At 42.7% G+C, this 26979-nt stretch overlaps 1 protein-coding gene across 1 annotated transcript in view; it reads right to left on the bottom strand.

The window, feature by feature from the left end:
* Positions 1-26979, bottom strand: part of LOC138765292 (collagen alpha-1(VII) chain-like) — a 188701-nt gene that overhangs the window by 41000 nt on the left and 120722 nt on the right. Inside the window, exons 49-61 of the mRNA XM_069942338.1 lie at positions 25924-25992; positions 24889-24933; positions 23749-23808; positions 21659-21703; positions 20456-20491; positions 15015-15050; positions 13887-13946; positions 12464-12589; positions 6689-6760; positions 5000-5035; positions 4845-4904; positions 3948-3992; positions 3818-3853 (exon numbers count right to left, since the gene is read on the bottom strand). Coding sequence (XP_069798439.1) covers positions 3818-3853; positions 3948-3992; positions 4845-4904; positions 5000-5035; positions 6689-6760; positions 12464-12589; positions 13887-13946; positions 15015-15050; positions 20456-20491; positions 21659-21703; positions 23749-23808; positions 24889-24933; positions 25924-25992 — 726 coding nt within the window. The remainder of the gene's footprint in view (positions 1-3817; positions 3854-3947; positions 3993-4844; positions 4905-4999; positions 5036-6688; positions 6761-12463; positions 12590-13886; positions 13947-15014; positions 15051-20455; positions 20492-21658; positions 21704-23748; positions 23809-24888; positions 24934-25923; positions 25993-26979) is intronic.

The raw sequence follows: 26979 nt of genomic DNA, 5'->3' as shown, positions 1-26979 counted from the left end.
AAAAGGTACAAGAGCCTGAAGATGAGTACTCCAAGGCTCAAGGACAGCTTCTTCCTCTCTGCCATCAGATTTTCGAATGAATAATGAACCAGACACTGCCTTATTTTGTCTTTTTCTTTACCTTGCACTATTATTTATTTTGTAAGATGGTTTATATAAATGTTTGATGCTGCTGCAAAACAATGGATTTTGTGACAATAAAATTCTGATTCTGAGTCACTATTTACCATCTCGGGTATACGATATTTAGGAGGGATCGGCAAGAAAGAAAAGGGGGTGGGGTAGTATTGATGGTGAGAGAAGGGACCGACACGATTGACAGAAAGGATATCAACTCGGAAGATACGGAATCTATATGGGCAGAACTGAGGAATAGCAAGAGGTGGAAAACGCTAATGGGGGTGGTATATAGGCCTCCAAATAGTAGTGTAGAGGTGAGGGAAGGCATTAAAAGAGAAATTAGAAAAGCATGCAATAAGGGAACAGCTGTCATCATGGGAGACTTTAATTTGCATATAGATTGGACTAGTCAAACTGGTAAAAATACTGAGGAGTAGGAATTCCTTGAATGTTTACGGGACGGTTATCTAGACCAATATGTCGAGGAACCAACTCGGGAGCAGGCCATTTTAGATTGGGTATTATGCAATGATAAGGGGCTAATCAACAATCTTGTTGTACGAGGCCCTTTGGGTAGGAGCGATCACAATATAATCGAATTCTCACTCGACATGGAGAGTGATGAAATTAAAACCGAGACTAAGGTCCTGAATTTAAATAAAGGGAATTATGATGGTATGAGACGGGAGTTGAGTAAGATTGATTGGGTGGTGTTTATGGGGGAGTTGACTGTGGATAGACAATGGAAAGCGTTCACAGATCTAATGGAGAAATTGCAAAAATCGTTTATACCAGTTTGGCATAAAAATAAACCAAAAAAGGTGACTCAACCATGGATAACAAGGGAAATTAGAGACAGCATTAGGTCCAAAGAGAGAGCATATCAATTGGCCAAAAAAGGTACCACAAGCGAAGACTGGGAGCAGTTCAAGATGCAGCAAAGGAGGACAAAGGGATTAATCAAGAGAGCAAAAATAAATTACGAAAGTCAGCTTGCGGCAAATATAAAAACCGACTGCAAAAACTTTTAAAAATATGTCAAGAGGAAAAGATTGGTGAAATCCAAAGTAGGTCCCTTGCAGTCGGAATTAGGGGAATATATAATGGGGAATAAGGAAATGGCAGACCAATTAAATTCTTACTTTAGTTCTGTTTTTACAAGAGAGGATACAAATAACCTCCCAAGGATGTTAGGAAACATAGAGACTAATGCAAGGGAGGAACTGAAAGAAATCAGTATCTCTAAGGACATGGACTTGGGGAAATTGATGGGATTGAAGACAGATAAATCCCAAGGGCCTGATAATCTACATCCTAGGGTACTTAAGGAAGTGGCCATTCAGATAGCAGATGCTTTTAAGAATTATTTTCCAGAACTCGATAGACTCAGGATCAGTACCCATGGATTGGAGGGTAGCTAATGTTACCCCACTATTTAAAAAGGGGGGTAGAGAAAAAGCGGGGAATTATAGGCTGGTGAGCCTTACATCAGTAGTGGGCAAAATGATGGAATCCATTATTAAGGATGTAATAGCGGAGCATATGACTAGCAGAGAAGGGATCGTACGGAGTCAACATGGATGTACAAAAGGTAAATCGTGCTTGACAAACCTATTGGAATTCTTTGAGATGGTGACAGGTAAAATAGATGGGGGAGAGCCAGTGGATGTGGTGTACCTGGACTTCCAAAAGGCCTTCGATAAGGTCCTGCATAAACGACTGGCTTCCAAAATCAAGGCTCATGGGATTGGGAGCAAAGTATTGATGTGGATTGAGAACTGGCTGACAGGTAGAAGAAAGAGAGTTGGGATAAATGGCTCATTTTCTGAGTGGCAGGCGGTGACCAGTGTGGTGCCACAGCGATCTGTACTGGGACCCCAGCTGTTCACAATTTACATTAATGATCTGGATGAGGGGATTGGATGTAATATCTCCAAATTTGCAGATGACACTAAGCTAGGAGGGGTTGTGTGCACGGAAGAGGGGGTCAGGAAGCTCCAGTGTGATTTGGATAAATTGAGGGACTGGGCAGATACATGGCAAATGCACTACAATGTGGATAAATGTGAGGTTATCCACTTTGGTAATACAAACCGGAGGGCAGATTACTATTTGAATGGCAATAGATTAAGAGATGGGGAAGTGCAGAGAGACCTAGGGGTACTTGTACACCAGTCTCTGAAGGCGAGCATGCAGGTACAGCAGGTGGTTAAAAAGGCAAATGGTATGTTGGCCTTCATATCAAGAGGGTTTGAGTATAGGAACAAGGATACCTTACTGCAGCTGTACAGGGCCTTGGTGAGACCACACCTGGAGTATTGTGCAGTTTTGGTCACCTTATCTAAGGAAGGATGTTCTTGCAATGGAGGGAGTGCAGAGGTGATTCACCAGGCTGATACCTGGAATGGCAGGAATGACTTATGAGGAAAGATTGCGCAAATTGGGATTGTACTCCCTGGAGTTTAGAAGATTGAGAGGGGATCTCATAGAGACATATAAAATTCTGGCAAGACTGGAGAGAATGGATGCAGATGGGATGTTTCCAATGATGGGAAAATCCAGAACCCGGGGCCATGGTTTGAGGATAATAGGCAAACCATTTAGGACCGAGATGAGGAGGAATTTCTTTACCCAGAGGGTGGTGAATCTGTGGAATTCATTGCCACAGAGGGCAGTAGAGGCAGGTTCATTAAATATATTTAAGAGGGAATTAAATATATTTCTTCAGTATAAGGGTATTAAAGGTTACGGAGAGAAGGTGGGGACAGGGTACTGAACTTTAAGATCAGCCATGATCTCGTTGAATGGCGGAGCAGGCTCGAAGGGTCGAATGATCTACTCCTGCTCCTCTCTTCTATGTTTCTATGTTTACCCCTGTAACATGGAGGGACACTTCACTGGTCAGACAGGACAAAGGACGAAAGACACTTCGGCTTTATCCAGATATATATCAGATTTGCCCTCAGCCAATGCCATCGTCTCATCCTCTTCACCTCAAGTCACATGACTTGATACCTGAGCCTATTTCTAGCCCAAGGAGTATAAAAAGTAATATGTGCTTAATTCTCTCTCTTTGTTATCCTGAAACCACTTCTGGCTGCGATCCGCTGGCAGTGCCAAAGAACCAATTGTCAGGTGTGTGCTGCAAAGTGTGGGGTTTCAGTCTTTGTGCACACCTGGGTGAATCATCATGGTTCAGCCAGTTTAACTTGCACTTTCTTAATAGCTGGATAATAACTTCTTTAATCTGTGTACTGTGCCTGTACATTGTGGAAGGGGAGGCAGGTACCGTTTACTTTAACCCTCAGTCCATCAGATAGCTTCCATAGGTAATTGTAGCTCAGGTAACCTGCCTATGTGCAAGATCAGTTTGTGTGTGGGCATGTGGTCTCCTGCTTCCATTTTGTTTCCTGTTTGTAAATGCATTCTGCATTTTTACCATTAACACACACATGTTGAGGGTTGTAACTCCTTGGACTACTTACCTGTACCATCACTACCACAATTCACCCCATTCATCTTGCCAATTTCTTTAACCTGTCACTCACTATTGTAAATTGCTATGCCAATGGTCACAATGTCATTGTCTTTGTTGCCCAATTAGTGTCTCTGTAGTGAGGTTTTATTTTTAAAATGTCTATTCCCTCAACATCTTTTAATGGAAATCTTACAATGTATCTGCATTGAACATACTTACTTTGCTTCCAGGTTCACCTCGACTACCAGGTAGCCCCTGATAAAAAAAATAATGGAGTATGTTTTAAAATTAAGATTAAAACAGTAAAGTAAAACTTTAATGTAGAAAGTTAAAAGAGAATGTTAACTACTGGTGGTCCACGGTCTCCAGCTAAGCCTGGTCTTCCATCTTCACCCTGCAATTGATAATGAAAATAATTAGACTACCTTTAAATCAAAGCAGCCGCAAAAAAAAACCGCAGTATTATTCTGCTCCTTTCACAATCCCTGAATGTCCCAAGTGTATGACCCACCAATAATGCTAACCTCCAAAATTAAATATATTTAAAGCTGTAACTTTCACAGGGAAAGCCTCTGAGTTCAACCCTTTGCCAATTTGTTTATCTCTGCAAAGTCCCACAGTTGAAAATAATAATCCAGTATTCTGGGTGTCTGTGTGCAAGCACTAAAATGATCTTTGGTGCTGATCCAAATTGTTCTAAGATAGGAATCAAAAGCAGTCCATCAGACCAGATTATTATATGATATTGGAGAGGGGTGAGGGAAGCTTTGGATTTTATAGTTAATAGTCTATTGTCACATGTGGTGAGATACAGTGAAAAATTTTGCAACGTATCCCAGAATCACTAAAAAGTTGCCATTGAAAATCACATAGTAAAAACAACTTAACAAGATTAATTGTGACAATTGTCAAACTGGACTTTGAGCATTTTAACATCACATAGAACAATACACCACAGGAATAAACCTTTCAGCCCACTTGTCTGCACTGAACGTGATGTCCAAAAGAAATAGAATCTCTGCACCTTGCTCTTGTGCCGAATGACCTCGCAGCATCTTTACATTCCAGCTTTGATGAAGCATAAAAGTGAAAACAAGAAAGTCCGCAGATGCGGGGGTCTAGACAAGTGATCCAGAAACTTAGCAGGTCTCGCAGCATCAATAGGAAGTTTAAAAAAAAGTCAACGTTTTGGGCCTGAGCCCTTATACATTCTTAAGCTTCAGGTGCAACAAAAAAGAGCTCCTACCCTTGGCCCCGGATCTCCCCTCTCTCCTCTTGATCCTGGCTTTCCCGTTCCGGTTTCTCCCTTCACAGAATTTACAAAAGTTACCACTGAAGTAATCAACAATGCGTCACCAATAAAAGGAGAGCAATACAGAATATCTGAAATCTGATTCCTACCTTGTCACCAGGTGGACCCTGTGGCCCTGACAAACCCTGTATAAAATAATTTAGTGTTAATCAATATAACTATTTTCATTCTCATCATAATTCCCTCCTTCTTAATTATTTGCATTAAGTATGATCCCAAGAACTTTTGCACCCATCCATCACTGTTTGGACTGTAGGATTTAGCTTCTTTCAGATTTCTTGTCAGAGTACAGACATGACATCACATCAACCCTGAGATTTATTTTCCTGCAGGGGAGGCAGAATTACCACTTACTGGTCGTGCAAAAAAGCTGTACACAAAATGGACATGTATAATCAAATAGAGAAATGTAAACAAACTGACTGTGCAATACAGAGAGGAGAAAAAAAATCAATAAAGTGCAAAAGTAAGAGCCCTTAAATGAGTCCCTGATTGAGGAGTCTAATAGTGGAGGGGTAGCAGCTGTTTCTGAACTTGGTGGTGCGAGTCTTGTGGCACCTATACCCCTTTCCTGATGGCTTCAGTGAGAACAGAAGTGTGCTGGATGGTGTGGGTCTTTGATGATTGCTGCTTCTCTTCAACAGCAACGTTCCCTGTAGATGTACTCAATAGGGGGGGGGGGTTTGCTTGTGATGTCCTGGGCTGCGTCCACAACCTTTCGGAGGAGTTTTCCTTCAGGGACATTAACGTCCCCATAACAGATCACAATGCAGCACACTTTCCATCACACATCTGCAGAAATTTGCCATAGTTTCCAATGCGATACCAAACCTCCACAAATTCTTGAGGAAATCAAGGTGCTGACATGCTTTCTTCATGATGCCATTGGTGTGTTGGGTCCAGGAAAGATCCTCCAAATTAGTGATTCCCAAGAACTTAAATTTGCTCACCAATAATCACTGGATTGTACACCTCTGGTTTTCTCTTCCTGAAATCAACAATCAGCTCCCTGGTTTTGGGAACATTGAGTGCAAGGTTGTTGTTGGTGCTTCATTCAGCCAAGTTGTCAATCTCCCTCTTGCATGCTGACTCATCGTGCCTTTTTATACAACCCACTACCATGGTATCATCAGTGAATTTGTAGATGATGTTGTACTTAGGCACATGGTCTGAGGTGTAAAGCGAGCAAAGCAGTGGACTAAGAATACATGCAGCCTTGTGGTGCTCCAGTAATGATGAAAATTGTGGAGATGTTCTTATCAATCCTCACTGATTGTGGTCTGGAGATGAGGAAATCCAGGATCCAATACACAGTGGGGTGTTGAGTATCAGAGTTTGCTGATCAGTTTTGAGGGGACGATGGTGTTAAATGCCAAACTGTAATTGAATTTATTAGTTTTTAGTTTTTGATATCTTTCGTTGTTTGTCCATGCATCTGATCATCAGTTACATTGGGAGACAGGGAAGAGACTTTGACTGTACAGTTTGGGGAGTTTAGTCATGTTTGGGGATTTCAGATTCTGGCGCCTTAACCCAATCAGTGTCTGCCTGCTGCTCCACTGTGTTCTTGGCCCTGGGAGGATGTTTGGTGCTGTACATCTGTGAATGGTATGTTGAGTCATGTATGGTAAATATGAATTGTGAATCGGGTGCAGTCAGCAACTCCAAACAGTACTGCATTCACACATGCAGGAAAGTGGGAGAAACAGCTTGGATTCTGAAGTCAGCTACCGTTCATAAACTGAGCTCAACATTACAGTGGGGGTGGGTGAACTGACCTGAGGTCCTGGCAATCCTGGTGCTCCCGTGGCACCCATTGTTCCATCTCTTCCAGGAAGTCCCGGTAAGCCCTTAAATTCAAAGAATACACATGCAATTCAGCCTCATGTCAAAATAACTTGATTACTGAATCATATATAGCATAGAAGCAGACCCTTCTACCCATCAAATCCATGCTACACCCATTTACACTCATCCTACATTAATTCAGTTTTTTTTTTAATTCCCCTCATATTACACCATTCACCTACACATTAGATGCAATTTACACCAGCTAATTAACCTACTACTCACACCTCTTTGGAATTGAACTGGAGCAGTTGGAGAAAATGCATGCAGTCACTGGGAGAACCTGCAAACTCTGCACAGACAACACCCAAGACCAGGACTGACCCTAGGTCTCTGGCACTGTGGGTCAGCAGCTCGACTAGTCGCACCACTGTGCTGCCCATTGTATTCATCATGTATTTTTATTGTTACTTTAAGGTTTTATTAACACTTGAGTTAACCAGATGAAAAATTCAGCCACAGAGGTCATAGATTTAACAGAATGGAGTTAAACAAGAAAATTGGCAAATGCTGTGATTTATAGTTTACACAAAAATGCTGGAGAAACTCAGTGAGTCGCATAGCATTCTTTACTAACTTTTTAAAAAATTTACGTTTCGACATAAAGGGCATTAACAGGCCCTTTCGGCCCATAAGCCCATGCTGCCCAATTACACCTGATAGATGTCACAGCAGCTATAATTTACCAGAAATACACATAATAAAAAGAATACACTCACTGGTTCATCAGTACAAAATCTTTATTCCCCACAGCCACAACAATGAAATCTTCAATCCACAAAATGCCACCCAGCTAAACCCCATCCCCAACATTCTCATTGGCTCTCCACCACATGGGTGATCTCAACGCTCTCAATCTCCTCCTCCTGCATCCGAGATCCATCACCATGAATGCAGATTTCTAAAGGGACCCGCACATGTGCGCTACTACTCCCGCGCGTCGTCCTGGACGCCTCATCTGCGGCAACCAGCACTGCTCCTGACGCAGCTAAGTATACTCCAACTGCGCGAGTGTGACTGTTCCTTCGACGTTGGCAGCGACGCAGTACATGGACCGTCAACATATGCCACCTTCAACCTGTCAATGGAGACAGTGTCAGCTTTCCCATTTCTGTGATATTCACAAAAGTCTTCATAAACGTGCTGAAGTGGTCTGCAAACAGCATCATTTTAAAGGAACACATGCATACAGCATTGTAAATGATCCAGCACATACACTGCAGGTGATGCATGTCGCATAGGTGTTGGTCTGAGTAACCATATGCTTTCCTGAAGATGGTCAACACAATTCCCTGAATCATAGAGCACTGTCCCCAGAGCCAGATTCACAAACTCGCCGGGCAGAGTCAGTGTGGTGCCATATACCATTTCTGCCACTGAACATCCAAGATTAGACATCCAAGATTTACAGCAATATGCATGCCAAGGAGAACCACAGTAATGCATTCCCACCTGCTGTCAATATTGCTTTCAAGTGGCGGTGGAAACACTTAATGAAGTCGTAGTCTGAATACAAGTAATGCCCAATCAATGGGAGCTTGGAACAACACCAACTCAAATTGAGATTCTTGGTCCCATGGTGCCCAGAACACCGAAAGACAGAACCCAGCGATCCACAAAAACCTGAGCGATTGTCTCCGCAGAGATGTTGGTGACAGGAATGGACTCCTGCCAGCTGCTAAGCCGGTCCTCACATATGAGCAGATGAGTGTATCCTCTAGATGATGGAAGAGGACCCACCAAGTCCAGGTTTACATGCTGGAAATGGGAATCCGAAACAGCAAAATCTCCCAGCCTGGATTTCATGTGCCTGGAGACTTTAGACCGTTGACACGGCAAGCAGGTTCTTGCCCATAATCCAACATCCTGTCTAAAGTGAGGCCAGGTAAAATGCTCCGTAATCAGTTTAATGGATGCTCTTCTACCAGGATGAGGCAGGTTATGAAGAGCATCTAAAATCTCTTGCCACATTGCTGCTGGCACAAAAGACTGAGGTTTCCCTGTGAAAAGTCACAAACCAGTGGTTCACCTGATTCATCCAGGTGCACGTCTTGTAGCCAGAGACCTGTGTTGATCCAGTGATACTGAATTAGATTGAGATCGGTATGTTGTACACAATCCATAGTAGTGAAATCAATGGTAGCCGTTGTATGTAAGAGCTCAATGTCACACCAGGACAGGGTGTCGGCCATGGCATTCGCCTTCCCTCGGATGTCCCGTATGTCCGAGGGAAATTGTAAGATGAAGTCCAAGTGCCAAATTTCCTGTTGCGTGAAAAGATGTGTGCTTGTATGTGCAATATATGTAAGAGGCTGGTGATCTGTATAAATGGTGAAAGGGCGACCTTGCAACATAAATTGGAAATGCTTCACTACAGATGGCTAGGAGTTCTCACCGGAACAATCTATATTTTGCCTGAACCAGTGAGAGCTTGGCTGAAAAGAATGCCAAAGATTTCAACTTCCCCCTGACTCTTTGTTCTAACACCGCTTCCACACCTCTGACTTAGCCATCTGTGGTAAGAGAGAGCAAGGCATTAGGCTTTTGGTGTACAAGTAACGTGACTTCACATAGTTGAAAACATCATCGCCCAAACAGACTTATCAGATCCCTTAAGTTGTTCGATCAGGGGTACAGGAGACTGCTGCATTTGTCAGAAATGGCAGTAGAAATTCATCATCTGTAATAAAAAAAAAATGTTGTGACTGGCCAAATGTAACGGGTATAGGAAAATCTTGAATCTCTTGCACTTTCGTTTCATCGGCCAAGATACCGTGCCGGGCAATTCTATGTCCCAAAAAATTAGTTTAACGGCACCAGAAATGCATTTATTCGGATTCATCAAATCTCTGGAACAGTGATATAAGATGGTGCATGAGCTTCTCTTCATCCATGTTTGCTATAAGAATATCGTCAATATAGAGATATACATAATTGAGGCTGGAGTGTACGTGGTCCATAAACTGCTGGAATGTCTGAGCAGCATTTCGCAAACCGAATGGCATTCGAAGAAATTCAAATGTGCCAAAAGGAGTCATTACTGTCATCTTGGCAATATCAGATGGCTCCACTGGAATCTGATAATAAGAATGCACCAGGTCTATTTTTTCCAAATAGACATTTGCTGTGCAGATTTGTTGAAAAATCTTTTAAATTGGGAATGTTGTATTGGTCAGCCTCGGTGGAATTGTTGAGGTCACAATAATCACCACAAGGCCACTAATCCTAAGGAGACTTCTTTGGAACTATATGCAATGGCGACACCCAGGAGCTGTCACATCTGCGGACTATGCCTGTGGTCGAATTCCACTTTTGCGAATTTAAGATGATCTGGGGGTAATCTACGAGCCTGCGCTGCAACTAGAGGATCCCAGGTCTCTATATGATGGGTTACTGCATGCCTAATATCTCCATAACAATACAATGGGGTGAGTAGGCAAGGAAAATACTGGAGCAATGCTCGGAAAGGGCAGGAGCCAGGTTGGAGGCTCTTCAGGTGGGTGACAACTTTGGAGGAACAACAAATGCAGCTAACTTGCATGCAAGAAATGTGACAGAAAATCTGCCCCAAAAGTGCAATTCACCACATTTGCAACCATTAATACCCACTGAAATGGTTTGTTGAGACCAAAATCCAGTGTGAGTGACCTCTGACCAATGTCTGAATATAAGAATCGCTCACAACTGACAGAACATGATGTATTATGGGGTCTGCAGTCTTCAGCGGTTAGAGGGACCACAGAAATTTCTGCGCTGGAATGAACAAGAAACTGAACACCCAAGTGACTGTCTTTGAGGAAGAGGTGGTGGTCGAAGTGCCCACGAGCAGCAGTTGCCTCTACTGCTGGGCCTGGTCATTGCCACAAATTTCCAGTGCATCCAACAAATATGCCTCCTGTCGCCTCTATCGCATCCTCGACCATCATGATTCCAACAAGGCTGGCAGGGGTAACTCCATTGGGTGGTCAAAGCCTGGACTTGTGTAGTTAGTACTGCTATTTGCTTCTCCAGTTCAGTAACCCTAGGTTGACAAGGTGCAGTAAGCAGTTGTTCCAGGTCCGTTTGCATCTTTTGATTAGGGGGAGTGGCCACTGCTTCTAGCTTTACTGCAGAGGTTGTGGATGTAACAAGATCGGCATATCTTGCCAAATTGCGCGAAAGGCACTCACCAGGTGTCTCTGAACTCGAGGAGGTAAACAGTGGAGGAATCTCTGCTTCCATACATTCCTTCAATAGGGTCTGTCCCAGCTAGCCTGCGTCACCTTCTCAGCATCTGTGATGGCTTCATATCACCTAGGCCATCGTCAGCTACCAATTCGGCAATTCGAGCCTCTTGAGATGGCTGCATGCATGCTCCAAAATAGCAGCCTTAAAGATGTCATATGGGATTAATCCATCTGGATTAACTAAAATATCTTCCACTTCACAGGCAATCTGCTCTGGAAGCTGAGCCACAAGTAAAATGAATTTTGTCTTCTGACTTGTCACACTGAGGCTGGAGAAACATGCCTTGAGGATTGTGAGCCATGCTAGCATATTTTAATAAACATTGGGGGGGGGGGCTACAGCTTGACCTCCCCAACTGCTCCTGTAAGGGGTTTAATCTCATCTCTTTCCATTTTTACCTAGAAGGTCCTGTGACCCTCCCCTTGGGTCACCACTTGTAACAGATATAATTTGCCCGATATACACATAATCAAAAGAATACTCTCACCGGTTCATCAGTACAAAATGGAGTCATCCATCTTTATTCCCCTCAGACACAACAATGAAATCTTTAATCCACCAAACGCTCTTAATCTCTTCTTCCTGTGTCCAAGATCCATCACTGTGAACGCAGCCAATTCTAAGCTGATCTGCACGTGCATGCTACTACTCCCGCGTGTTGCCCTGGGTACGTCATCTGCGGTGACCGGCGCCATTCCCGCCGCATGGAAGTGTGGGACTGGCGAATACTTCCACTACAGGCAAGTTCACGTCCACGACATCCTACAACCCCGGTATTTTTGAACAGTGGGAGGAAACCGGAGAACCCGGAAAAAATCCACACAGACAAAGGGAGAATGTACAAACTCCTTACAGAGTGCAGGATTCATTCCCCGGTCCTGATCACTGGTGCTGTAACAGCATTGCGCTAACCGCTATGATAACTATGCAATCCCAAAGAGACAAAGATATATAACCAGTGTTTGAGTCTGAGACCATAATGTTGGTTATGTATCTTTACCGTTGCTACATAAAGAACACTGCATGATTTACTGAGTTTCTCCAGCATTTTTGTGTAAGCACTTAACAGTATGGATACAAGACGGATGAGGAGAATCGTTCTCTACATTGCAAGTTGCAAAGTTAAAAACTTGCCATGATGTGGAATCTACTTTTGAGTGATACACAAGATTCATGAGGTGATTTATAGATAAGTTTCAAATGGAATAGGATGCTTGTACATTTGGATTTTCTTTTTGGGATCCCTACTCTTCCTTCCATTGTTGTGGGATCTGAAAGGATTCATCCACATATCTCAAGGTTTACATTTTTGTCAACCAAGGGTTATACCTGCATTTTTAATTTACCCCAAGTCTCGGTAAGTCTCTAATGTTACTTTTATCATTTTATCCTTGGTCTCAGCATTGTAAATAAGAGAATAATGGTCAGAAAGATTATGTTTTTGGCTGTGGGAGTTCCCACGTGTGTGCCTGCCATACCCTCTCTCCCGCTGCTCCCTGTAGGCCGGGTAGTCCAACTTCACCACGAAGGCCTGGCTGCCCAGACATACCAATCGGGCCTTGTTGTCCTGGCTGGCCTGGGGGGCCTGTGAACCCAGGGTCTCCCTGAAAAGAGCAAAATAAAATGTTATTCACTTTGCAGTGCAATGTTAGGAGTCTGTGGATGGACTCGCCTGGGGCTGAAGACCTGACAGGTTGACACTCTGGTCTATCCTACATCCTATTGTCCTGACTCCACTTCCAATCCAATGCTCAATAGCTAGAGGAGGGCAGAGGCTTTTATGTGGGGAAGAGGTGTGGGTTATGTAACCAGGCAGGTGGGAAGGGTGACAGCAGCCAGGAATTGTATGACAGTGGCAGCAATATGGATAGGGGCAGAGCACCAATGCAGAAGATGTCTGGAAAGGATTGTGGCCACAAATTACAGTGGACATTGATAGCAGGTTAGAGTTGTTAAGGGTGGTGTGAGGTGAGGCTGGGCTCTGTGGCATCAATCTGCCATGGCAGGTGTTTTTGATAGTGAGCATGGCAAGATCCTGGGCTACAAAGCTGAAGAGGCACATTTATGCTGGGCAGTAGCAAGAGATGAGCAAGATGGGGAACCTGGGTCAATATCATAAAGTTGCTCGCATTCTTGTGTTGGGATTTGTGCAAGGCCAGTCTCCAGGTACACTTTCACTTGTCCCTCTTAATTTGCTGCCCCTAATCTTCAAACACTGCTAGAGGCCACACCTAGCACCACATTAACTAGACGAGTCAAAATTGTGGGTTGGGATCCTTTAACGATAGTGTTTCAATAAAGGGTACTGAATCAAAATGTTAACGGACCATTGCGCTCCATAGATGCTGCTTGACCCATTGAATCTCTCCAGCTTCTATTTGTTCAGTCAAGCTCAATTAACTATAACCCATCTTCTGTCTGGGGATGTTGCTGTCTGTGTAATCAACACTGAACTCTCCAACTTTGCTTAGCTTACTCTTTTTCTTTGTATGAGAAACATTGTTTACTTCAATTTTTCTCTGGCTTATTTTCAAATTTTTATGTCTTTTTTAAAAAAAAACAGATGAAACAACATTGCATAGACTATACAACATTAGCAAGATGTTAGACAGTTTTCACCTCAAATCTCATTATTTCAACCTGTTAGAGAAATTCTCTTCATCACCCTCTCCCACGTTCTCTGTTACTTAGACTAACCCATTTCTCTCATTCTCCGACCTGAAAATATTTACTGTTTCTCTTTCCACAGATGTCAACTGGCTTGAGGTGCTTTTCCACCATATTTTACTTTTTATTTCAGATTTTTTGGTGCTAATTTATTTTCCAGGTTTTTTTACTCTTTTGGATAGAAAGATATCAGAAAAAATACATAATGGTAATAATGAAAAACACAACAATCACCTTAAGACCTGGAGGTCCAGGCAATCCAGTGGGACCAGGTAATCCAATGCCTGCTTGTCCCTACGAGGAAAATTGGAGAAGGATTTTAAAAAATGCAAGATTTCCCCATTTGTACTTTCAAGATTTTTCAGTCACTGAACTAACTTGCACCAGAAGACATAGTTAACAGTTGTTCCCATAACTCAGTTGGTTAATGTCCTGCAGAACCATTCATGTAGAGAAGGTTCTGGGATGATGGCCATTCCTGGTTGTGTTGACTTCCATAAACCTCAAATGGGAATGTGAAGTGTGGAACCAGGCAACATTCCTCTTCCTGACTGCATTTAGTAACTTGCACTGCATTGAAGAGGTACGATGGAAAAGCTGAAGCAGATAACAGGGATAGTGAGGGGTGAGCCTATACAAGGATTTGGAAACATGGGGAATCATGCACATTGTAGAGAGTGGAGCAGGTCACCAATGGGTATGGGTTTGCTTCAGTCTTCAGATTAACGAGCTGAAGAGAATCCTTAAAATGAAAGATTTATTGTGTTAAGGGTTGTTTAATTGATGGTCAAAGTGGCCCTTTGCATTTTACTGCAGGGTTATAGTGAAATTTCTTAGACTGTCAAAAATGGCTTGAGGCTTTCTTCCTCAGACATTTACTTTCCTAGAGGGAAGGGGAGACAGGATGTTGTGGTTACACGTGGTATGAGGACATGGCTAGGTAACCAGCTAGTCTCATTTCTTTCCTTCACACCTTGATTTTCTATTATAAATTCAGTGGGTGGGACTCTCTACCCCCATTCCTAACATCAGAATCACAACTGGCAAAAAGTTGTACTTGTTGATTTTTTTTCATCTGCTGTTTAAATAAATTAAAACAGCAGACTCAGTCCTCGTGTACAGGACCTGCTCCCCAACACCAGAGCAGGACTCGTGTTTCTATAGCTCTTTTCCTGACCTCAATACAAAGTCCTCCATTTCCAATTAAGAACTTAAAGCAGCCAGTCTACGCACACCATGATCCCATTACAATGATCCTATAATCTGATTTCAATGATACTCAATATGATATAAATATAGGTGAAGACACAGATGCACTCTCCTGGTTATCTCTTTAAAGCAAAAAAACCCCAGATAATTTACCTTATCTCCTTTGAGTCCTTGTGAGCCTTTGAAACCCTGCAATAAATATAATTATTAAAATACATTAAAGGGAATAATGTTTGAATATAGGTTCTTCATGCCCTATACTGACGTAGAGTATAGTTATCACTGACATAATTGGATAAATGGAAAATTTTGTCTTTGTTATTCAAGTATTTGAATCTTTAGCATTTAAGCAAGTTTTTGAAGATGGAGAAAGTTATTTTTGAACAGATTGGGGACTAAGTGGAACTGGCACAGAGGTGGGTTACCCATGATCGTCTTGAATAGTTGGGCAGGTTTGAAGGGCCACGTAGCCGGCTCCTGTTTTCTTTTAGTTTTTGTTGAAAAACCAGTGGAGGTTCTTTCATTAATTTGACCACTTTTTTGCACAAATGTGGACAGCAGGTGAAGTGAGGAAGCAATTTCATGTCAGAAAATTAGATAAAAATACATATGCCAAAGCACTTCTGCAAAGAAAAAAATGATCAGTTAAATGTTAAATAAGAGGTAAAAACACCGTAGGCAGTAAATTCCCTCAATGTTCTGTGTAACACATTTAACTAGGGGTAGGTGTGAATTGTCCTTCCATTTCTAAAAGTTGGTTCAGTGCAGTAAATAAAAAGTAAATGTCAAAAGCAAAATAGAGTCCAAATGAACAAAGGAATCGCAACCCTGAACTCCCAAATGAAATTTTACTTGACAGAGTCTTCTTTCTTTCCTTCTTTGGCTTGGCTTCGCGGACGAAGGTTTATGGAGAGGTAATGTCCACGTCAGCTGCAGGCTCGTTTGTGGCTGACAAGTCCGATGCGGGACAGGCAGACACGGTTGCAGGGGAAAATTGGTGGGTTGGGGTTGGGTGTTGGGTTTTTCCTTCTTTGTCTTTTGTCAGTGAGGTGGGCTCTGCGGTCTTCTTCAAAGGAGGTTGCTGCCCGCCGAACTGTGAGGCGCCAAGATGCACGGTTGGAGGCGAGATCAGCCCACTGGCGGTGGTCAATGGGGCAGGCACCAAGAGATTTCTTTAGGCAGTCCTTGTACCTCTTCTTTGGTGCACCTCTGTCAGGGTGGCCAGTGGAGAGCTCGCCATATAACACGATCTTGGGAAGGAGATGGTCCTCCATTCTGGAGACGTGACCCACCCAGCGCAGTTGGATCTTCAGCAGCGTGGATTCGATGCTGTCGGCCTCTGCCATCTCGAGTACTTCGATGTTAGGGATGAAGTCGCTCCAATGAATGTTGAGGATGGAGCGGAGACAACGCTGGTAGAAGCGTTCTAGGAGCTGAGGTCTTCCATCAGCCAGCTCCCCACCATGACTACCAGCCCCCCCACATCTCCATCGGGCACACAAAACTCAAAACGGTCAACCAGTTTACCTATCTCGGCTGCACCATTTCATCGGATGCAAGGATCGACAACGAGATAGACAACAGACTCGCCAAGGCAAATAGCGACTTTGGAAGACTACACAAAAGAGTCTGGAATAACAACCAACTGAAAAACCTCACAAAGATTAGCATATACAGAGCCGTTGTCATACCCACACTCCTGTTCAGCTCCAAATCATGGGTCCTCTACCGGCATCACCTACGGCTTGACAGAGTATCATTGTGGTAAACCACTAAATATATGTTTTGGCTGTGTTAGTACTTGTTATAGTTCATCTGGACACATCTCTTGCTGACTGTGCATGTGGCTCCTTCCACAGACCCCTGAGTAAAGGCGACTGTGCCCCAACTCCCTCCTTAGTCCAGGACAGTCAACCAGTATGGACGTGCCTCCATTCTGTTGTTAATAAAAGCCTCTCAGTTTCTATATAATTTCTAGTCTTTTGAAGTAATTGATGGTGCATCAAGTTTATTAACAATAGATTTTTTTTAACAATGGAGCAGATTTTGAAACCAGAACAGCTGGAACTTGACCCACAATCGCCTGATGCATCCAACAGCTTCAAACTCTGGCTGTGTTGCTTTGACATTCCTGCAGGCCTCCTCTACTATCATTCAATCAGAGAACGACTGACTGCAAGTACTATATTCCTGGGTCAGGCCCCTGGTATATTCAATGATCATGGACACCAAGTCAAAGCCAATACTTGAGGAAGGTAAATGAGGTATACACTAGGCACCTCCTGGCTACCCGAGAACAGCAACCCGGGGAAATCGAGCACTGAGTACCTTTGGGCCCTGCATGATCTCGGACAATCTTGCTACTGCAAGGCCATGGCGGCAGCAGTGAACACGTTGGACTTGATCAAAGACATGTCATGGGCTACTGAATGAGGGAGCACCAGCACCAGCCTCTGGAGAACCCAAGTGGTGGTGGTGAAGAATGGGGAGTAAAACAGAATGGTCATTGACTACAGTCAGACCATTAATAGATATTCACAGCTGGATGTGTACCCTCTTCCCTGCATATCCGACATGGTAAATCAAATCACTAAATATTGGGTATTCTCCACTATAGATTTAAAATTGGCATACCAGAAGCTCCCTATCCACCCAGTGGACACCAGTATACTGCCTTTGAGGCAGATGGCCACCTCTACCATTTCCTGAGGGTCTACTTCAGTGTCACCAATGGGGTTTTGATCTTCCAGAGGGAGATGGACTGAATGGTTGACCAGTACGAGCTGCAGGCCACATTTCCATATCTGGACAATGTCACCATTTGCGGCCATGACCTGCAGGATTATGACGCTGATCTCCAAAAAATTCTCCAGACCGTCCAACTCCTTATCCTTGAATACAATAAGGATAAATGTGTACTTTGCACAACCTGCCTTGCCGTCCTTGGCTGCGTCACGGAGAATGGAGTCACTGGCTCTGATCCCGACTGCATGCGCCTACTTTTGGAACTTCCCCTCCACCATAGCCTCAAAGCCCTGAAAATGTGCCTGGGCTTCTTCTCCTACTATACCCAATGGGTCCCCAATTATCAAATCTACCTCTTCAGCTGCATCAATGCAGGCATTGCCAAAGCTGCAATACACACTGTGGGTGAATCCACCCCATTCCAGGTGGAGAACAATGCGTCTGACTTTGCCCTGGCCACCATCCTTAACCAGGTGGGCAGATCCATAGCTTTCTTTTCCTGCACCCTCCAGGGCCACAAAATTTGATACTGTCGAGAAGGAGGCTCAAGCAATTTTCAAGGCTGTATGGCACTGGAGACACCACCTCACTGGCAAACGATTTACTTTGCTGACTGACCAATGTGCAATTGCTTTCATGTTCAACAATCAGCAGCAGAGCAAAACCAAAAACGATAAAATATTGAGGTGGAGAATTGAACTTTCCACCTACAATTATGTTATCTTGTGATACCGCCCGGGAAACTCAATGAGCCCTCAGATGCTCTATCCTGTGGAACGTGCCAGCGCACAAATAGACCAGTTATAAGACCTCCACAGTGACCTCTGTCACTCCGGGGTCACCAGGTTCTTCCACTTTATTAAAGCCCGCAACCTACCTGTGCGGAGTGCAAACCATACTTCTATTGACCAAACAGAGTGCATCTGATAAAGGCTACCCACCTCTTTGAATGCTTGAGCATTGATTTCAAGGGACCCCTCTGATCACAATCTGGACCTCCTCAACATCATTGATGAGTACTCATGTTTCCCATTTGCCATTCCCTGCCTGGACACGACCACTGCCACGGTCATCAAGGCCCTCCACCACCCTGTTCGGGTACCCCGCTATATTATAAGTGATGAGCTGTGCCAGTACCTGCTGGCCAGAGGTATTGCCACGAGCAGGACCACTTGTTACAACCCCTGAGGGAACGGGCAGGTGGAACGGGGAAAACGCTATAGTCAGAAAGGCCATCCTCATAGCCCTGAGGTCTAGAGGCCTTCCATTCTCCTGCTGGCATGATGCTCTCCCCGATGAGTTCCACTCAATCAGATCACTCTATGTACCACCACCAATGCCACTCAACATGAAAAAGTGTTTTCCTTCCCTAAGAAGTCTGCTTCAGAGACCACACTGCCATACTGGCTGATGTCTTCAGGGCCGGTCCTATTCCTACTGGTTGAAAGGGACCATCTCCTCCACGCCAACCCCCAATACCCTTATGTGGCACAAGGACCCAGTCTCCAATCGGGACCTGGCACCCTCAGGAGTTCATGAGACCATTTCCGACCACCACGCACCCCCTTCACCTACCACTATCCATGATGCACCAGGGCCATGCCATGTTAGCTCAGCTCCAGTAGATGGCGTGTCTGATTCATCATCACGCATCCACCAAACCAATGCAGACGACAATATACAGGTGTTACAGACCAGATCATTCAGGATTCAACAGTTGTGCTGCAGTCAGTACTACGACGGTTGCAGCAGCAGACCAGACCGCCCAAACGATTCAATTTGTAAGAACATTCAATTCACTTCACCCCATCGGAGTGAATGCGGTAAACCACTGAATGTATGTTTTGGCTGTGTTAGTACTTGTCATGGTTCACTGGACACACCCCTTGCTGATTGTGCCTCCTCCCCCAGACCCCTATTGCCACAGCTCCCTCTTCAGTGCAGGACAGTCAGTCATCAAGGACGTGCCTCCAGCCTGTTGTTAGTAAAAGCCTAGCAGTTTCTATATAACTTCTAGTCTTTTGAAGTAATTGATGGTGCATCAATCATGATATGATAAAAAATATTTTGCAAACTCTTCTTTGGAAAGAGTATAGTTTGCTCCCTTTGTATGCTTGTTTTTTATTTTAAATTTCTTATGCAATCTCAAAACACTCATATGCTATAAGAGCAATAGAGCAGTACGAAGTGCAGTCATTTTAACCTGTACTGTGCATACTGTATATTCATATACTGAAAATTGTTAAATGACCTGCCTGATGAACTATTTTAGCATTTATTTCCACTTTAAGGGAAAATCTCATTCAAAAAAAGCAGCATCTCTGACAGTACAGAATGCCTTGGGTCTAGAGGATGTAAGGGGTATTAGTCTGTCTCTGAAGTGTGTTTGAGCTCAAAATGCCCTGGAGTCATTTTCCATTCTGATGTCTCTCTGATGATCAGGTTCAAACACCCAAAGTTCTTCTGCATGGAAGAGCATCAGGGCCTCTCAAGGTATTCACACTTAATTCTATTGATTGTTTTAGAAAGAAGTGTCTGGAGGCAACGACCAAATTCTTGATGCCACCAAGTAAAAGTGAACTCATTCTTCACTATCACAGATTCACAGAACAGAAACAGCCCTTTTGACCCAACCCTTCCTGTCAATCAAGATGACCAGCTAATTTACCCCCACTTGCCTGTGCTTGGTCCATAACCCTCTAACCTTCCTATCCATGTACCTGTCTAAATGTCTACACAATGTATCAGCTCCCACTTAAAGAAATCCTTCTTCTATGGGTAATTATCGTACTTGTTCAATCTTATTTACAACAAAGAGTCAGAACCCAGTAAATCCATTGTCTACTCACATTCTGTCCTGGCTCTCCAGGTTCACCTTGTTCACCCTTGAATGAGAGAAAACACATTTGAATCCTCGCCATAATCACCAGTGAAATATACGTGATTTCCCAGTTTTGATTAACAGAGGTAAAATGAGATGAAATCATCAAAAAAAGCTAATGGCAATGGATACATTTCGTTTAGGCTAGGAAACCTCCCTTGGCTTCTTGTAAGGGAGAACTGGACATCTAAAGTCCCAGTGAGAAGTAAAGCATCAGAGAGGTTTCAGGGCAGAAACATTAATAGATTAGAGGCAGTTGGAAATTGTCAGCTCTGCTGCCCAGCCTTTGAACTAGCCTGACTTTTGAAGAACCCATTCAGTTTACAGAATGTGGACACAGAACCACAGCTGGCCAAAAAAGAGCAGCAATTCCAGCTATTCAGTTACTAGCTATCACATGCACATTGTTTGCTCAACATTAACCTTTCAATATCTAACACCCACCTTCCAGTGTGGTAACAAAGCAATTATGATAATTTTATGCTGTTGCACAATCAAAAAACCTTGACTAATCGGAGGACAGATTCAAATCCAACTAGAAGAGCCAGGGAAATTAAATTTTGATAAGTAAATAAATTCAGATTTTTTTTTAAATCAGAAAAAAGTGATAATTTAACCACTGGCAAACTGATCTAGGGAAGTGAAAATTTTAATCTCACCTGCTCTAACCTATGAGTGACTCAAGACCAACAGTAGTGTGGTTGAGTATCAAGTGAGCTCAGAAATTGTCCAACAGGGGCAATGAAGAGCAATCTAAAATAGCTACTAAACCTCATTCTCTATTCAATTAATGCCAAGTCATATTTCTATTTACACACCCTGTAAAGGGTGTGCAAGGGGTTTGGCACTGTGGGAGCCAAACATTTTTAATCTTTCGTGCCGAGGTGCAAGAATCTTATGGGATCAACCCCCTTAAAGGGGGTTCGGTCTCTGGCAACTACTCTCCCTCTCTCTCACTGGATTCAACAAAGATAAAAATAATAAATCACCTGGTCATATATCATTGACACCAATGTCCACTTAAACTACCATCCCATCTTACAACTCCTTTACTTTATACTCAATCACAAACTTTTCCTGATTTTCAATTTATTTAGGTGAAAGTGATTCCAAAATTGTGCACTGTATGGCTTTTTTTTTGCATCACACATTCAGGTCATAGAGTTTGTACCTTCTGTCCTTTCGAGCCCACTGGTCCTTTATCACCTTTCATACCCTGGAGAGAAAATAAATACAATTTTTCTCACTCTTGTTAATATCTCATGCTTCTTTCATTTGAATCACAAATGATAAGAACTGGAGCAGAGTCTCTTCACGTCTATGAAACTGGAGCAAGTTTAGAGACATAATACTGCCTGCCAAAAGTATATGATGGTATACCCATTACACCAAATTTACCTTGGGACATCTTGTTATCAGTTAAAAAAACATCAAGCCCAAATTCCTCAATTAATTTCATTTTACAGAAGCATATGACATTTCCACACACACATGCACACACACCCACGCGCATGCCCACACACAGACACGTGCATGCCCACACAGATATACATGAATACGTAGACACAGACACTTAGACAAATAGTGAAACACAGACATGCAGATGCACAAGGAGAGATGAGCACACACACACACACACACACACGGACTGAAGAGTGCAGGCTTATTCAACGTAAAGCACAACCTCTTCTCACTGCTACGTGCAGGAAGAAGATATAGAAATTTGAAGACCAGTTTCTTTCCAATGGCTACGAGCCTCTTGCTACACTAATCAAAAAAATACTCCGATACAATTAAAGGAAGAGGGGGTCAGGAAGCTCCAGTGTGATTTGGATAAATTGAGGGACTGGGCAGATACATGGTAAATGCACTACAATGTGAATAAATGTGAGGTTATCCACTTTGGTAATACAAACTGGAGGGCAGATTACTATTTGAATGGCAATAGATTAAGAGATGGGGAAGTGCAGAGAGACCTAGGGGTACTTGTACACCAGTCTCTGAAGGCAAGCATGCAGGTACGGCAGGCGGTTAAAAAGGCAAATGGTATGTTGGCCTTCATATCAAGAGGGTTTGAGTATAGGAACAAGGATACGTTACTGCAGCTGTACAGGGCCTTGGTGAGACCCCACCTGGAGTATTGTGTGCAGTTTTGGTCACCTTATCTAAGGAAGGATGTTCTTGCAATGGAGGGAGTGCAGAGGCGATTCACCAGGCTGATACCTGGAATGGCAGGAATGACTTATGAGGAAAGATTGCGCAAATTGGGATTGTACTCCCTGGAGTTTAGAAGATTGAGAGGGGATCTCATAGAGACATATAAAATTCTGGCAGGACTGGACAGAATGGATGCAGATGGGATGTTTCCAATGATGGGAAAATCCAGAACCCGGGGCCATGGTTTGAGGATAATAGGCAAACCATTTAGGACCGAGATGAGAAGGAATTTCTTTACCCAGAGGGTGGTGAATCTGTGGAATTCATTGCACAGAGGGCAGTAGAGGCAGGTTCATTAAATATATTTAAGAGGGAATTAGATATATTTCTTCAGTATAAGGGTATTAGAGGTTACGGAGAGAAGGCGGGGACAGGGTACTGAATTTTAAGATCAGCCATGATCTCGTTGAATGGCGGAGCAGGCTCGAAGGGTCGAATGACCTACTCCTGCTCCTATCTTCTATGTTTCTATGACCGTCTGTATTAATGAAATGCCACTTTTTTCTTGCATGGTGATAATTGTGAATATTATTTCTATCCTTTGTATAATTAAGTGAATTTAATGTAAACAATTGTAGCTTTTTTTTAAATAAAGTACCTGTTCAGCTGTAGTAAGTAATAATTTTGGTCCATATGTACATTGTATAATGTCTTTAACAATGAATTCATTACTTAGTTTCTGATCTTGGGACCACCTTCTCAAACCTGGCACTAGTCCAGTGAACCTTTAGGCAAGCATTTCCTTCTTTCAATGAGACCAAGCTCCATGCACATGTTCTTTCCAATATCCTATATGTGCAGCAAGTCCTTGGTCCCACGCACCAAACCTCTCGTCACAGAGGTTGATGTACCAATTACCTTCCTAACTTTCATACTTGCAGGCTAGCATTTTCAATGGCAACCTCAACCTACAATATCAGCTCCTGAATTAAATGATGGGTTCGGCATATTTACTCATGGTATCAGTAACAAGCTGAAGTGCTGGTGGTTCTTAATTCTGAGCATAGAACAGTGCAGTACTCATGACCAGATGCATTAATTTACCTCATCACCCTTTAGGCCTCTCTGTCCAGAGCCTCCAGGCACCACTTCACCAGGTGCTCCCTAAATAGAAAGGTGAAAGATGAGGTAACATAGTACAAAACCATGTCCCAAAGTTAAAGAGCAGCAGCATTGTTTCATTTCACACACGGAGAACATGGAATAACCTTTCCCTTTCCTTCCTTCTGGAATATGCACAAATAGATCAGAAATTGTGTATCCTCTGGTGAGGAAATCACTTCCTGATACCGCAAAGCCTTTGTACAAAGATTGAAATGCATCATATGTGGGCAACTACAGCTCCAATACCAAGGGTAGATGAAGCTGTTTGCTGGTTTGGTCCTGCATCAACCTACCTAAGCAGCCAGCACATCATGGAAAATCCACTCACCAGAGCTTCTTTGAACAGCAGCTCCCAAGTTGAAACATCCCCTTCCAAGAAGGACAAGGGAAGTAGGCATGTTAGAACGACAGTTTCTCTGCACCCTGACTTGGAAATATATTGCTGTTTCCTCACTGCCACAGGAATATAAATCCAGGAACTTGATCCAACAGCACCTTAAGAGCACCTTGACCACAAGGACTTCAGCAGCTCATGAAGGTGGCTCATCACCACTTTCTCAAGGACAATTAGAGATGGGCAACAGGTGCTGCCTTGCATACCAAGGAAGAACAATTTAATCATCTCCATTTTATAATGTTCTCCATGAATCAGGATGAAGTCTATCAGCGTACGTGGCGATAAGCTTGTGGTATGGTTAAGTTCTCAATATTCACAATGCTACTGAAATCTACCTGCTTCCTCAGTAATCTCAGTTACAAAACCCTATATGCTTCACATATAGTTCATTCAGAAAGCTCAAATTACAGTAAACTTGAGGTTAAAAAAAACTATACATTTAACATTGGCGGGATTACATTTTGGACCATATAGAGTAAATCCAAAATGTTCAATTTTATTGCAGAATTGATATCAAAGGTGAGGGAATGAAACATAGCAGTGAGTTTTTGCATTGACTGAAAAAACAACTCAGGATTTGTCAAACATTAGGGACGGTGGGTAAATTCACATAGAGCATAAACAGTTTGCTAGAATTTCTGTGTAAACATGACCTTTTTCTGCACATTAGAAGAACAGTTTACCTTTTCTCCTTTTGGTCCAAGTGATCCAGGATTTCCAATAATGGACTACAAGAAAAAAAAATTCAGTAAACTGACACATGAATTCACATGGCAACTATCGACCAATGACTACTTTTTACACAGGAATCTCATGGAATGCAATCTTAATATTCCCGTCTCCAAATCCTTCTCCTTTTGTGCTTGTTTCATTCCAAGGTCATTCAGAAGATGGCAAAATATATTTGTATAAGAACAGCTCCTTCAACCCCTTTGATTCTTTCCAGATGTTAAGACAAAGTTTTCTCCATTACAATGCATCATTATGTCTTCTTCAATAAGCCTAATGCCTTGATCTTCATAAATGGTAGCTCATTCAACCTTTTTTGGAGGCTGATGGGAGATGTTCTGATCCAATTAATATGTCACATAGCATCAAATGCCAGAACAATTAGGGGCTGCCAATATAATCCATCCCTCTTCACACAAACGAAGATGTTCAATCAGCAATACCACTCTAGGGAATCAGAATCAGAATTTATTGTCATGAACATGTCATGAAATTCAGTGTCTTGCAGCAGCAACATTCATTTTATACCATCTTTCTACATCCCTGTAAGAAAAAAAAATAATAATAGTGCTTGAGAAGTAAGATAGTGTCTTTGGTTTATTGACATGGTCCTAACATGTCCAAATGCCGAGCACTAATTACCAGGCAATTAGTGGGTGGGAAGACTGGTAAGAGATCTGGAATAGTTGGGGAGGAAAGGTAAGTGGAGCAGAGTATCAGAATTGTCTACTGTTGATATTATGGTTCAGTGCATTAAATCGCCATCATGCCAGGACAGATGCCTCACTTAAAATTTTGGCTAGAGTAGAGTGGTCTAAGAAACAGTGCCTGATTTCTATCCAGGATTTTGTAGGATCTGGATGCATTATTAATGTTTGGATGTGTTGGGCTTATGGTGCACCTCAAGAGGAGCTGAAGGAACCATTTTTACTCAACAGTGAAAGCATTCCAGCTATCTGCTTAACAATTAAAGTTCAAAATTAACTCACTTTTCCAGGGGATCCTACAGGTCCTGGCTCCCCCTTTGGACCCCTTACACCAGAAAATCCTTGGATTCCCTGAAAAAAAATTAAGAATTAGTTGATAGTCTCATATCTGAAAATTAAGGGCATTAGACTTTAAGCAAGATGTCTTATTCACAAGAATATAGGAGCAGAAGTAGGCCCATTGGCCTATAGAGTCTGCTCCACCATTCTAATCATTAGCTGATCCATCCACCCACTCAGCCTCACTTCCTGTCTTTCTCCCCATAATGCCTTGACTAATCAAATACCTGTCAATCTTTGCCTTAAATGCACCCAACAACCTCGCTTCCACACCCGCTTGTGGCAACACGTTCCACGGACTCTCGACCCTCTGACTATAGAAATTTTTCCACATCTCTGTTTTAAATTAATGTTCCTTCATCCTTATTGAATTGATGCTTCCTGTGGGATTTTCAAACTAGTATATATCAGTGAGAACTGGGATTAATCAAGTAGATTTTGAAAATAAAGAATCAATTGTATTCAACCTTGTGGATGGGAGAAATTTAGACTATCATTGGAAGCACAAGGAGGATGCTCAACCATTAACTGGCGCTTGAAAATCTTCTTGAATTGTCCCTAAATCACTAGGAACTAGGGATTAATGTGAGAGACATGACAGAATCCCATAAGCAAGAAAATCAGAAGGGGTCATCAAGTTACAGCATCCGTGCTTATCTTCCCTTCCTATTGATCCCATTAATCCCACTTGCTTGTTTTAGTTCCTTTCTGTCTCTGCCCTCCCAAATGCTTATCTAAATGCCCCCTAAATGTAGTAATTATATCTGAGTCATCTGCCAGCAACTTCTGTATATTAACCACTGTTGGTTAGAAACTTGAAAACCCCCTTTTAATTTTTCAAATTTAGACATACAACAGGCCATTTATGTCCCATTTACACCCCATTAACCTACACCCCTGGTATGTTTTTAACTCTTCCTCTCAACTTAAACCTGTGCTTTCTTTTTTTTTCTGATATTCCTACCATGAGTAAAATATTCTATCTACCTCTTATAATTT

The sequence above is a fragment of the Narcine bancroftii genome, chromosome 5 (assembly GCF_036971445.1).
Source record: "Narcine bancroftii isolate sNarBan1 chromosome 5, sNarBan1.hap1, whole genome shotgun sequence".
In the NCBI taxonomy this organism is placed as follows: domain Eukaryota; kingdom Metazoa; phylum Chordata; class Chondrichthyes; order Torpediniformes; family Narcinidae; genus Narcine; species Narcine bancroftii.
This window is presented reverse-complemented; position numbering and strand designations above follow the sequence as displayed.